The sequence below is a fragment of the Epinephelus lanceolatus genome, chromosome 12, assembly GCF_041903045.1.
Source record: "Epinephelus lanceolatus isolate andai-2023 chromosome 12, ASM4190304v1, whole genome shotgun sequence".
Lineage (NCBI taxonomy): Eukaryota > Metazoa > Chordata > Actinopteri > Perciformes > Serranidae > Epinephelus > Epinephelus lanceolatus.
The window spans coordinates 1,122,695-1,135,777 of NC_135745.1; the positions used below are offsets into that span (position 1 = coordinate 1,122,695).

The window sequence follows — 13,083 nt, forward strand, 5'->3', positions numbered from 1 at the left end:
GTGTTTCTGGGACTTCCTGTTGCAGACTGAAGGCTGCTGGTCTATTGCTGTACAGAGCAGATTTAAGGTATGTAACAGAGTTGTAAACAGTCATTGAATGTTCAGGATTAGTGAGGGAGAAAGCAATAAAATGATCTGTTATGATGCATTTTGACTCAAAGAAGAAGTTAATCTTGAGCCTGTAACACAGTAACATCACCCGCATACTCTTTAACTTATTCATTTTACCATGAGTTGGATGATGTGAAGCATGCAGCCTTCGTTTTGTGCTGTGGAAGGAGAGGTGTTGGATTCTGCTGACAGTGATATCTTCTCTTGCACCAACACAACTGCTTACATAAATAGCAAACCTGCTAAAGTGTGGACATAATAACTGTGTGCAGAGCCTTTGACCTTCTAGTGTAACTGATGTAGGCGGTGATGAAATTTGAACGTAAATGGTTAGCTGGAAATGCATGATAGACACAGGTGTGAACTGTGATGAGTCTTGGCTGTCCACTTGTGTTCAGATCACTGAAAAATGTCAATGTCAGGTTTATACAGCCTCACTGATTTGTTTATTACAATTATAATTTCCATTGTACAAAAAGTCAGATATGTTGCTGAAAAGTAGCTCATCAAGACCTGGAATGCAAATGTGTATAGTCAAGTGTTCTCTAGCATCTAGCTGATGTACATGGACCCTAAAAACATGGCATTTCTCTTTCTCTATGCAGGGGTATAAAAGGACTACTGGACACTAAGGAGCTGGGCCTGAAGATAGTGGAAGATTATGCCAAGTCATGGGCATGGATACTCATGTAACTACACAAAAACACACACACACACACACATACACACAAAGACAGCATTTGTGTAAAACCACATCTACACTTGCCTCAAAGATATGTACTTACCAACACTTACTAGTCAGAGGTAGTGTGTGACTAGACTAATACCGATGCTTCTATCAGTACTGATACTGCTATCACTCTGCTTTTGTCTTCTTTTTCAAACCTTTCTAATTAGTTTCTAAGTTGGCATCACTTGTGTCATATCCGCATTAACTACTTTTTAATTATCCATTAATATTTAAAGTTTATTCCCTCAAACAAATCTGTTACGGTGCCCTTGTAAGTCTGTCACAAGTTAACAGTTGTAATTCCTAACATTTGGAGACACCTGTGACTACTGTAGTAACACCAAGTGCAAGTTAATACTAGAGTCAGCAAGAGCAGCTGGTACATACAACTGTTTACATGAATGTTCTGTTTGCATCAGCAGCTCTGCATGATGTAAAGAGAGTAAACCGAAAGCCAACAAAAACTACTTAATAGAATGTAATTACATTGTATGGACCATACATAGTATCCATAATAGGGTTTGTTCCAGGTAAGTGTTTTATTATAATTAAGATTTAACATTTCTAAATGCAAATGAATCCACCAAACCCTCACACAACTTCTGCCTCACCACTGACAATCTCACTCTGCGTTCCTCCCCACACATCTGCAACCTCGGAGTCATTTTCGAAGACAACCTTTCTTTCCAAAAACATGTCAATCACATCACCAGTACTGCCTTCTTCCACCTAAAAAAACATAGCTCATCTCTGCCCATCACTCTCCCCCACTGCTGCACTCAAAAAAATAACTTGTTCGCTTAACGCTATAAAATGTATTTATTTGAAATTTTAATTCAGGGATAAACCCCTTGAGATGCACCATCTTGTTTTCGAGTGGGTCCTCCAACACAAAACAAACATTCAGCAAACATTCTACAAACATTAAACAACAGCAAACAGAATCAAAACAAATAAATTCATAAATAATAATAACCAATTAAAGAATCAAATAACACACACACATCAAAGTCAAGACATCATCTACAGGACATACACATAAGGGCTCTCCCACCATCTCAGACCACAGCTACTTCAATGGTCACAGATAAATAAATATAATCAAAAGCAAGAACAAGAACAAGTGGATTTAAGGTAAACAAGCAAAGAAGTCTTATAGAAATAAAAAGAGGTAATCGATCTGAGTGAATTAGGCAAATTATTCCAATCTGGTGCTTTAAACTTAAAAGCATGTCTCCCAATTTCTTTGAAGATTCTTGGCACAATAAAGAAAGGCTGCTGGGTGTGTCTAAGTCAATATGATGGAGTGAAAGGAACTAGAAGCTGTTTTAAATATAAAGGATAATTAATGTGAACCATTTGAAAAAAAAAAAAAAGCAATCGATGAAAATGTCTTCTCAAGTGAAGTGGTAGCCAACTGTGCTTCATACATAAAGCAATGATGTGCGCAATAAGGACACCTCAAAACAAATCTACAGATATTATTATAAACTACATTTTAAGGATGAAGATTTGTTTCAGAGGTGTTTTGATATATAATATCACCACAATCAATAATGGGAAATAAAAGCTGCTTAGCACTAGATGTGCTCTCTTTAATCCACTGCTCATTATTATCCACTTCTCATTATTATCATTATTATTATTATTGTTATTATTGTTATTTATAGTCGTTTCTTGTATTTTTTGTACATTATTTTGCATGCCTAGTTTTTAAGTTTTAAGTTTTTAAGTTTAAATTTTTAAATCTAATCTGACTCTTTCCCCTTGACTGCTGTAACACTGGAATTTCTCAATTGTGGGATCAATAAAGGTGTATTTGATCATATCTTATCTTAACAATTTGTTTTCATACTCGAGGAGTAAAACAACTGATTGACCTATATAATATTCTGAGACTTACCCTTAATTTATATTTAATGTAATCAATATGAGATCTAAAAGTAAGTTCAGAATCTAGCCAAAGTCCCAAGTATTTAAATGCCAGTAAAATTAATAGCAGATTCAGCAGATAGGTGCTTAAGGTTATACTTATTGCCAAATAGTCTCGCTCACCAGACCGGGCCGACTCTCACTTTGAGATTGGAGAAAAAAAACGCCCTGGCTGCTTGTACTTCTTTCAACCAATCACAATCGTTCTGGGCGGTGCCACAGCAACGGTGCGCTTGCAAAAATATTGCTGTGGTATGGTTTTGGTGTAACACGCCCACAAAAATATCACCTACAGGACGCGAACCATGGCAGAAAAATGGCTACATCCCCGCAAGATCAAACACCGCAAAAGTTAGTAAAGGACGTGTTGAAAACGGTTGAAAACTGCTACACAACCGGAGGTGGTAGGGCGGGACTTCAGCGGATGGCTCGTTCCGCCCAATGAGAGGCTGATCTCTGCAGCGAACTTCCGCCCACTCAGACTTATTGCCAAATAACATGCTACAAGACTTCCGTTTGTTTAGTATGAGATTATTATTAAAAAACAATTTTTGAACAGAAGAAAACTCTGATTGCAGAGACCTTTGGATTTTAGCTATATCAGAGTCAGATGTGTATATAACCTTGTCATCAGCATATAACTGAACAGAGCAATTAGAACAGATATCTGTAAGATCATTGATAAAAATTGAGAATAGTAAAGGTCCTAATATTGATCCTTGTGGTACTGCCTTTTCAGCAATTAAATAATAGGATTTATTGCGAAGAGAAGAAACACATTGACGACGATTATGAAGGTAAGAATTAAACCAACATAATGCTTGTTGAGACACACCAATAGCATGTAGTTTGTCCAAAAGGAGATAATGATCCTCTAAATCAAATGCTTTGGTTAAATCGATGAAAATAGCACCAGTAAACTGACCTTTATCTAAGGAGGAAAATATATCATTAGTAAATTTTGCAAGGGCAGTTGTCGTAGAAAAATTAGGACAAAAACCAGATTGAAAAAGGGATAAAATATTGAAATCATTAATATATTGTGATAATTGATTATGAATTAATTTTCAATATTTTAACTGTGGTGCAAATAATAGAAATAGGTCTGTAATTATTTAAATCCAGTGGTTCACCTCCTTTATGAAGTGGAGTGACTTTGGCATATTTCCAAATACTTGGGAGTTTACAAGTAGATAGGGACAGATTAAATAAATCGGCAAGTGGAAAAATAAGCACTTGAGAGGCTAATTTTATAGATTTAGCCTCTAAGCCATCAGGCCGAGGAGCACAACTAACATTTAGGCTAGAAATGACCTGCATGATTTCAGTGGGTAAGATACGTCTAAAGGAAAATGAGCTGCTGGTAGTTGAGTTAAGGAAGGTGATACAAAAGAATACACCCTACAAGGAGCGATAATGGCAGGGTCATGGACAACTTCCTCATAATATGGATCTGGGCAGAAGGGCTCTTACTGGGACTGAGAATACTTTTCAAACTATTGGAAAAATCTTGAGAAAGACTATCTCTATAATAATTGGACTTAGCATTCCTATTTTTTTTTTTAACAGATTCCTTAATTGTCTATATGCTTCCCAGTCAGCTGGATCCTTAGATGTTCGATATTTAGCCCAGGCCTTATCTCGAAGTTTAAAATGATAAATGAGATCTGAAGAGATCCATGGTAAATGTCTTCCTTTGACTTTCATCATTTTCCAAGGGGCATGTTTATCAATAACTTTGCTAAATTCACTCAAAAGAAAATTCAATGCATCTTCAACATGAGGTATCAACTGAAATCTATCCAAGTCTATTGCAGTAACATCATGAATAAAGAGGTCAGTATTCATGTTTTTACACTGTCACACATTAATGTATCTTGGATGCAGATGAGGGATTTTAATTTTCCAAACACAAAACATAATAGAATGATCACTGAAACAATCAGGAAGCACCTCTGATTTAATAATCCTATCTGGGTGAAAAACAAATATCAAATCTAGCAGGGATGATGATGCTTCAGTTACTCTGGTAGGTTCAGTAATCAATTGAGTTAAATCTGTGCTATCATTTGAAGCAGAACGATCAAACCAGTTGACATTAAATCTCCTAAAATAATCAATTCGGATGGAGAATTAAGAGAGCCGATTGTAGACATATACATTTAGTGGATTCGGAAGGTGCAGATGGAAGCCTAGTGTTTATTTCCATGAGAACTTATCTTAATAAAAAGGCACTCAAAATACTCAGGGTCAATTTGGGGAATAATAACATGTGACATAAATCTAGAAGCAACATACTGTAAGTTGCCACACCTCCACCTCTACTGCCTCTATCCAATCTAAACAAAACATCAATTTGGATTTCCTCATCAGAAATACTACTTTTTAACCAAGTTTCAGAGAGAGTAATAACATTAGGTCTGTAGTGAGAAACCCAGGCTCTCAAAAGATCGATTTTTGAAAGAAGGCTCCTAATGCTCAAATGGATAACTCTTAAACTTTTTACAGTATCAATGTTGAGAAAAATAAAAATTTAGTATGACAGTTACATACATACATACATAGTTAGTCAGATGAGAATGGGATGAGAAGAGAGAGGAGCCACAAAAGAAAAAACACAAGTGTCCACATACACAGACATAACCATAACAGAGACATGACATAAAAGAAGACAAAAATGATTTACACATAAACAAAAAGAATGACACTGTAAGGCAGAGGCACAATTTACATGCCCCATCTGCAAAATTAAGAAGGTGAGGGTTAACAACGCAACTATAGAAATAAAATGCAAGAAACAGATATGTAACAATCACAGAAGACCCTCACAATATAATACAACAGGTAATACTAATAATTTCCTTTTATTTAAACTTTAAACTCCATTTAAACTTGAATGATATAATTATGAGTTACTTAATTTAATAGGGCAGTTACAACTACACTGAAAAAAGGAACATGTTGGATTAACTTAATTCAATAGTGGACATTGGTTCCACATAGATGTTTTGCTTTGGCAGCAATTTAAACAATTGAGTTAAATTAACACAAGTTATTCATGTCCAATAAACCTGTGCATTTTGTGTTGATACAGTGTGATTGAAACATGTTTTGATAAAGTAATTTGAGCTATTGGAACATTTTAATCCTTCACAATTTTATCACTTTATTTCAACACTATTCAATAACTTTTATCCCAATACTATTTGGTCACTTAAATACTACATGTTATTTTCATTTTACATGTTAGTATTATATTCTAGTGTAAATTACACAATTTTACAATGGAGGCCTTAAAACAGATTGTTTGTATTGTTCTCTGAAGATGGTTGCCTGTCACCACTAGTAACCTTTCAAAATAAAATGTCTAATTTCACTGCAGTGACAGTAGGTAAGGAATTGAACTGGCATTACTGTTCTACTGTAATACAAATCAACAGTGAACAAGTAATGTCAGTTTTTCAGTGTTTTACCGACTCAGTCACAGAATGGAAATTAGACCTTTTCTTTTGAAAAAGGTTACAGGCAACCATCTTCGAAGAGAATACAAACATTATATTCAAGGTCTCTATTGTCAAGATTAAATTAAATAACAATTGTAACTGTAAACAATTCGATGTAACTATAGAACTGATTTGAAATGCAAAAACGTTAGTTACCATTGCCATTCCAGCAATCATTTATTTTAATGTCTAATACCTTTCTATTAACTCTCTTAATCATTAACATTACCCATTTTTACCCCAATTAAAAATAAAAATGAACAGTTGCATGTCAAAACCTTTATTCTAGAGCCATAGGAAAACAGACCTCATTGTGACATCTTGGTTCAAAACAGTATTCTTAGAAGTATTTAAAATTCCTTACTACGTACAACTGAAACATCCCATTTCACACGGCCCTGTGGCAGTTAAGGTTTTATGAATAAAATGTCTTATAACTCCAACTATGAAATATGCAGCGAGTGTACAACAAATATACATTCATTTTGAGACAACTGCCTTTAAAATACGTAACTGAAATCTACAGACCCGAATACAAAAAGTGCAATAAAATAAACCCCGTGTTTTGTCTCCAATAATCTGAAAGATGCCATGTGGAAAAAAAAAAGAATCTGGTCATCAACTAAGATTGAAACCTGCGACAGAAACCTTGATAGTAGAGGCATGGTTGTGATGCGCTTAAACTCCGCGTTTATCTGAAACAACATGAAATTATTTTTAAATAACGGCACAGCCCACAGATTTTAGAAGACATTTCTAAACATCAAAACTACACCTGCCTGCCATATCTTGGCGTGCACTGTGCATGGTTAATCATCTGGTCTCTGCTATGGAATATTTGGATACACATCCTAATGAAGTCGAGCATTATTTTTACACATGAACACATTATCTATGACACAACTAGTCAGGGCATCATTTTTAAAATTACCTCCATTGCATCAAAAAGAGCTGGCCATCTCTCTTGAACATTGCTGACCATGGGAGCATCACAAATGACTTCTTGTCTTCTTAATGCAAATGTTCTGTCCATTTTAGCCCTAATTGTCTCTCTGTTGTTGCGCTTCTTGACATCTGAAAGGAGTTCGACCCTCATCTTCTCCAGGGACTGGGCACATTCTCCAAGTGGAAAAGAGGGGCAGTATTCCACTTCACCCCTCTTTGGTTTCTTAACGTCAAAAGCAGGGGAACGTTTCTCAGCTGGTTTATATTTCAAAGAATTCACACATACTTCGGGATATCCTACTTTCCGGAGATGTGTGCGGTAGTTTGACAACTTGTATTTGAGGCTCATCTTCCATCCTTCATAGCCAGTGGGTGAGCCTTTTTCTTTTAAACATGGATGCTTCAGAATGAGTGCCTCTGCAACTTCTTCAAACTTACTGTCTGTGAGATTGGATCAGGGATCAGCAGCATCCCATTTTCCTTGAAAGCTACGTGGGCCTTCTCAAGCTTAATTTCCGCATCGTATGTGAAACGGGGAACACAGAACAAATCTGGCCATGAAGCCCGTGATGATGTAGACTCTGGAGATGAAAGAATCACGGTGCTGTCACCAGAACAGGATGAGGTGTCATCCAGAGCACTGGTTGATGAAAAGGAGAAACTGTGTTCACCTTGGTCTTGAGGTTGGCAGGATGTGTATACAACTTTGAGTGTCGCTTTGTCTTGTATTTCTTCCATTGAAGTTAAGTTCATAAACTCGTTGCCAAAAAGCGTGTCCATGAACTGCAGTCGGAAGGGTTCCATTATTTTACACTGAGTCTTTATGTTAGTCTCTAGTTCAGCCACAGTTGAAGGCAGACCAGCAGAAAACATGACCCTCTGACTACTGTCTGGTCCAAGGATAACTCTGAGGATAGCTTGCGTTGTCATGGTTTCACTTGACTGTCTGTTAGGAAAGAATAAGAAAATGTAATTAGAATCAGTTTTATAACTGATTGTTAATCACCAAATCTCATCTTTTACTATTAAAACACTAATACTTTTAAGAATCTGACAACTTAACTCTGAAAGAAAAACAGACATGCCAACATCAATTTGTCAAAAGTGTACAAGAAATTGAGTTAATATCAAAAACAAAAAAAACACCAGTTAGTGTGTCCAGGGTTTCCCATGCAGATTAGTACGTGACAGCAGAGAGGACAATGTTTTGTTTTTTTTTTTACACTATCCTCTAGTGTTCCCCAACACAGTCCTACCCTTCCTTTCATCACAGTCATGAGTACATGATGTTGCCAATCCCATCACCATTTCCCACACAAACAAGGTTAAACACAGATTACAACAAACATATCCCCATGATAATATTCAGAGGCTGAGGAGAACACAGGACAATACCAGAGGAGTGATGAAGTGCGCTACAGGCTCAAAACAGAATTGAAAAATTGCTCTCTAGGATTTCCATACATTAATTTTTCAAACTTTTAAGAGGAGATGAGCAGAGAGAAGACGAAAGAAGAATGAGGATTAAAGAGATGAAGAGGGGAAGAGAAAAGCAGATGGAATTGAGACAGAAAGAAGACAACAGGAGGCTGAGGAGGAAAGAGATGGAGGGAAGGAGAGATAGGATAATCAGAAAGAAAGGAGGAAGATAACAAGGAAAGAGATGAGGAGAGGAGATGAGAAGGAATGAGCAGAACAGGAGGAAAGAGGTGGCAAAAGGAGAGGACAAAGAGCCCACAGCCATGCATATTAAAATATAAAATAATAATTCCAAACCATTTCAAAATCTAGAAATCTAGACCGAACATATATTTATATATTTTATTACACACCAGAACACACAGACTGATCTCTTCAAGGTCACCATCCGTACACCCCCAACTACATAGGCAGCCAGTGGATACTCATCAACCAGTTTGGAGATTTCCACAAGAGCAAGTTCTCGTGCTGGAGATGGAGTCAGCTGAAAGGCTCCATAATGCTCACAGTACCATCCACACAGCAGTTTCAACACAAAAAATAGTCTCTGCTGCAGAATGCATATTTGATGGATTTCCCCAAATTCAGGCAAGCCACCCTCAGAACCATATGCCACTATCATACCTGGTCTGTAGTTTATTCCCTTGCTCCAAACGTTTTTTGCTATGTTTATTTCAGATACATCAGGATCTCTCTGTTTAAAAGCTTGAGGTAGCTCTTCCTTCAAAACATCTAATGGGACAGTGGATACATCTGATACATCCAACACTGGTTTATCAATATTTGGAGATGACAAGTGATAACCAATCATAATCTGATGTTTCAGAGCCAGAGACAGAGGCACGTTTTTAAAGCAACTGGTGTGTTTCATAACTTTTTTAAAGAAACTGTGCTTTGCTTCAAACCTGATGGTCCAAAGTCCCACGAGAGGCCCCAAAAGCTGTATCAGTTGTGGGTAATGTTCTATGTAGTGGTGTTTGGGCAGCATTTTTTTATTAGGAAACACCTCTTGATACCTTTGTCGATGATCTGAAATTTTGCTCTCAAGGTAAGCGATAGACTCTTAACTGTGAACTGGGGCAACCACTAGCTCAACCATCTGTTTTAGATCCAACAAGACCTGCCATGCTGGCTCATGTTCAGGAATCTTGGGGCCAATTAGAAATGGGAGCAATCTTAACAAGCTCCAATTTTCATGGGCATTGCCCCCTATGGTTTTCCTGCTTGAAAGATATTGTGGCAAAGTATGAGGCTTATTGGTTTTGTCTGTCCACTTGTATGGGAAATGCAGAATGGAACTGTTTATATCATCCAAGGTGATATACTTCTTTGATATTAATAATGTGAGGCAATATGCTATTTCAACAGGCACAATGCCTTCGAAAAGATCATGAGCAATGTCAGGAGGGTAGCCACTGACAACATGAAAATGAGACAGTGCTCCAGTAAAAGGACAGGCTCTTTTAACTCCAAAAAAGCTACTGCTACAGCTCTGACATGGGTTTCATGTGTTTCTTTTGTTCTGAGGCTGAAAGTTCCTGACCTAACCTCATGCAATTGAATATCTGAAGCTGGTACTGTACAAAAACGACAAAAGTAGGGGCCTTTAAAGTTCTCCACAAAACCTGCTATTCCATGTGCTCCTAAATTGTCAGCAGCAATAGTCTGCACTGTACCCTTCAGTGATTTGTTCAGTTGTGGGACAAAAATGCCATCAACTTCCAAAGACCTCAGGTCGCGTATTAGGGGCTCTAAAACCTTGTCATAACCAAATGACTTTACAGTGTCTGTTTTACACAAAATGGCCAGGAAAATTGAGGACAAACTAGAATGAGACCCTGGGGGAAGGTTACTCAGTACCCAATATACAGCACAAAGTTTATGGGTTTTGTGGGAGGTGCCCAAAGGGTTACAGACCTCGAAGTCATCAGCATACAAAGTTACGGATAAACTTAGGTCTTCCCCTGACAACAAACTATTTTCCTTAAAATGCAGACCATCCTTATAAGACCTGTACACAATTTCTTTTCCAGTCTCTGTCTCCCTTTGTGTTTCGTGATTACTAACTATCTTGTCCACAATATCTTTCCTACTCAGCAGCGCTTGCAGGGATTCTAGGATGGGGACATACTGGAATGTTTTGTTCTCTTTCGCATCCAAAATATATTCAAGTGGTTCAACAACATTAAATTTTAAATTAAATCTTGTAATATTGCTTACGTTGATATGCAGAACTCAAAGGTCCATCCTTCTCTATGGCCTTATTTAGAGGATTTGCTGAGCACAGAGAGGAGATTATTTCATCTATGACAGCTCTGTCAACCTGGAGCTTGTGCTTCTGAAAAATGTCTACTACAACACCTTCAGCATGAGATTTTGAGAGACAGCCAGTTAAGTGGTGAAGTTTCCATTATGTAAGTTAGGCAGTGGCAGGCCATCCCTACGTGATTATTGCCACCACTGTTCACACAGAGCAGACGCACACCAGTTAATGTGTCCTTTTTTATTTGAATTTCCTCTACTTCTGCTCATGGTCTCATTACACGGTGTTTTGGGGGGGAGGGGGGGAGGTCGCTAGCTTAATGCTGCTGATGACATTAGCAGAGGCTGCTCGATGGCCAAATCTCACTAACGCTACAGTCACGGAGCAGTTAACACACAATGTAACTTAACAGTCAGTTGGCAAACCAATTCAAACAGAAGACTAAGGAGCGCCGCAAAGTTAAGTTGAATGTAACATGAATGGCACCCGCTCAAAAAACAAATTCAGTTGAAACATGGTGATAAAATAAGCAAATAAGCTCATGGCATTTATTTAACATTAACGTTACGTAGTGACTCTCAAGACATTAAACTACATTTGGCTGAGATTTCGACAATATTTAATTGGAAAATCCAGACTTACCGACCGAATAGTGGCGTGGCGTGGCGTATGGCGAGCCCTTGGATGTGATGGTTGCTTCCTTCTACCTGCAAAGCGCTCAAGACGAGATCACGTGCAGTATCGCAATAATTAACATCGCTGCTTTATTGACTCACTTCATCCCAATATGATCTGAACAAATTCATGTACCGTCTCTGCATTATTATCTAGTTTCTACACTATATAGTTACGTTTAACTTTAAAACATGAGGCAATTGTGTTAAATACACCCAAGATGCTTACATAAATCCAAGAGTTAGCCAGTCTCCTTTTTTCAGTGTATTTTTTAAAATAGTATAGTTACATGGATTAATTGTGCTGATCCAACAAAACAAAGTTAAAGGGCCAGTGTGTAATATTTGGCATGGTTTATTGTCAAATCTGAATCTGAATATTCTACCCATTAATATGTTTATATAAGTGTATAATTGCTATAAAATAAAATTCGTTTTGTTTTTGTAGCTTTATAATTATGCTTTTATATATATATATAGCAAGGGCCTTGCTTTAGAGAGGTCGCCATCTTGCGCCGCCATGTATGTGCGGCAGACCGAGCGGACAATCCAGCCAGCCAGAGAACGCGTTTCACGTGTATAAATAAACCAACGAAGACAGTGGAAGGAAGGAAGAAGGAGGAGGAAACAGCAGAGAGTGTTAGTAGTTCGTAGATAGAGAGTAGTGAAAAGTTTTTTAGTTATAAAGTTTGCGACTGGACCACACTTACCACGCAACAGGAGAGAATGAACCCGAACCGTCATCTGCGAGGAAAAGAAGACGCAGCTTCACTCCTTGTGATGCACTCTCTGCAGCGCTTTTCCTCCTGATGATATATCTCCCCAACGATGGTAGCACCGAATCCCATTCAGTGCAGCAAAATGGGAGCGGAGGATTCAGCCTCTCTTCTTGCCCGCTCAGCATCTAAGTTCCTCATCTGTATGCTCTGCCTCAAACAGGTATGGCTCTGGGTCTGTGTCCGCGACAAGAAACTCTTCAAAATCGCGTTCAAAGTCGTCCATTGCAGCTACTATAGTCCGGAGATACTGCTAGGCTAAATAAACAGCTGAGCTCTGTTTACAGGCTACGCTGTCAGTCAGTGTGCAGGCTGGAGATTGGTGGAGCAGAGAAGGGAGGGGGTGCCCGCTTGGTATTGTAAACGAGAATGTGTGTATGGAGTGTGTGTGTTACGCTAGAAGAGTCAGAGTTTGGGACGGAGTCTTTTACCCCCTGGAGTGTTACCGGAGTTTTTGGAGTGCTCAAATAAACTGGTCTTTTTCCCGAACGCTACTCTGGTCTCCTGCTCGTGAGGGATTCATTACAATATCATAACATGGTTTAGATTTCTAAATAAACATTCACATCATCGCTAGATAGACCTACTCTTGAAAAACTCGGGAGGAGTGAGCGAGTGAGCCCTGCAATCTAGAATTTGACCACTGATGTCACTGTTTTCAACGGTTTTC

The 13,083-nt window shown here is 38.0% G+C and overlaps 1 protein-coding gene across 1 annotated transcript in view; it reads left to right on the forward strand.

Annotated features, from left to right (window-relative positions):
• The window catches only part of LOC117271560 (choline transporter-like protein 5-A), a 266,710-nt gene that overhangs the window by 120,019 nt on the left and 133,608 nt on the right, over nucleotides 1-13,083 (forward strand). The window contains exon 9 of the mRNA XM_078172866.1: nucleotides 717-800. Coding sequence (XP_078028992.1) covers nucleotides 717-800 — 84 coding nt within the window. The remainder of the gene's footprint in view (nucleotides 1-716; nucleotides 801-13,083) is intronic.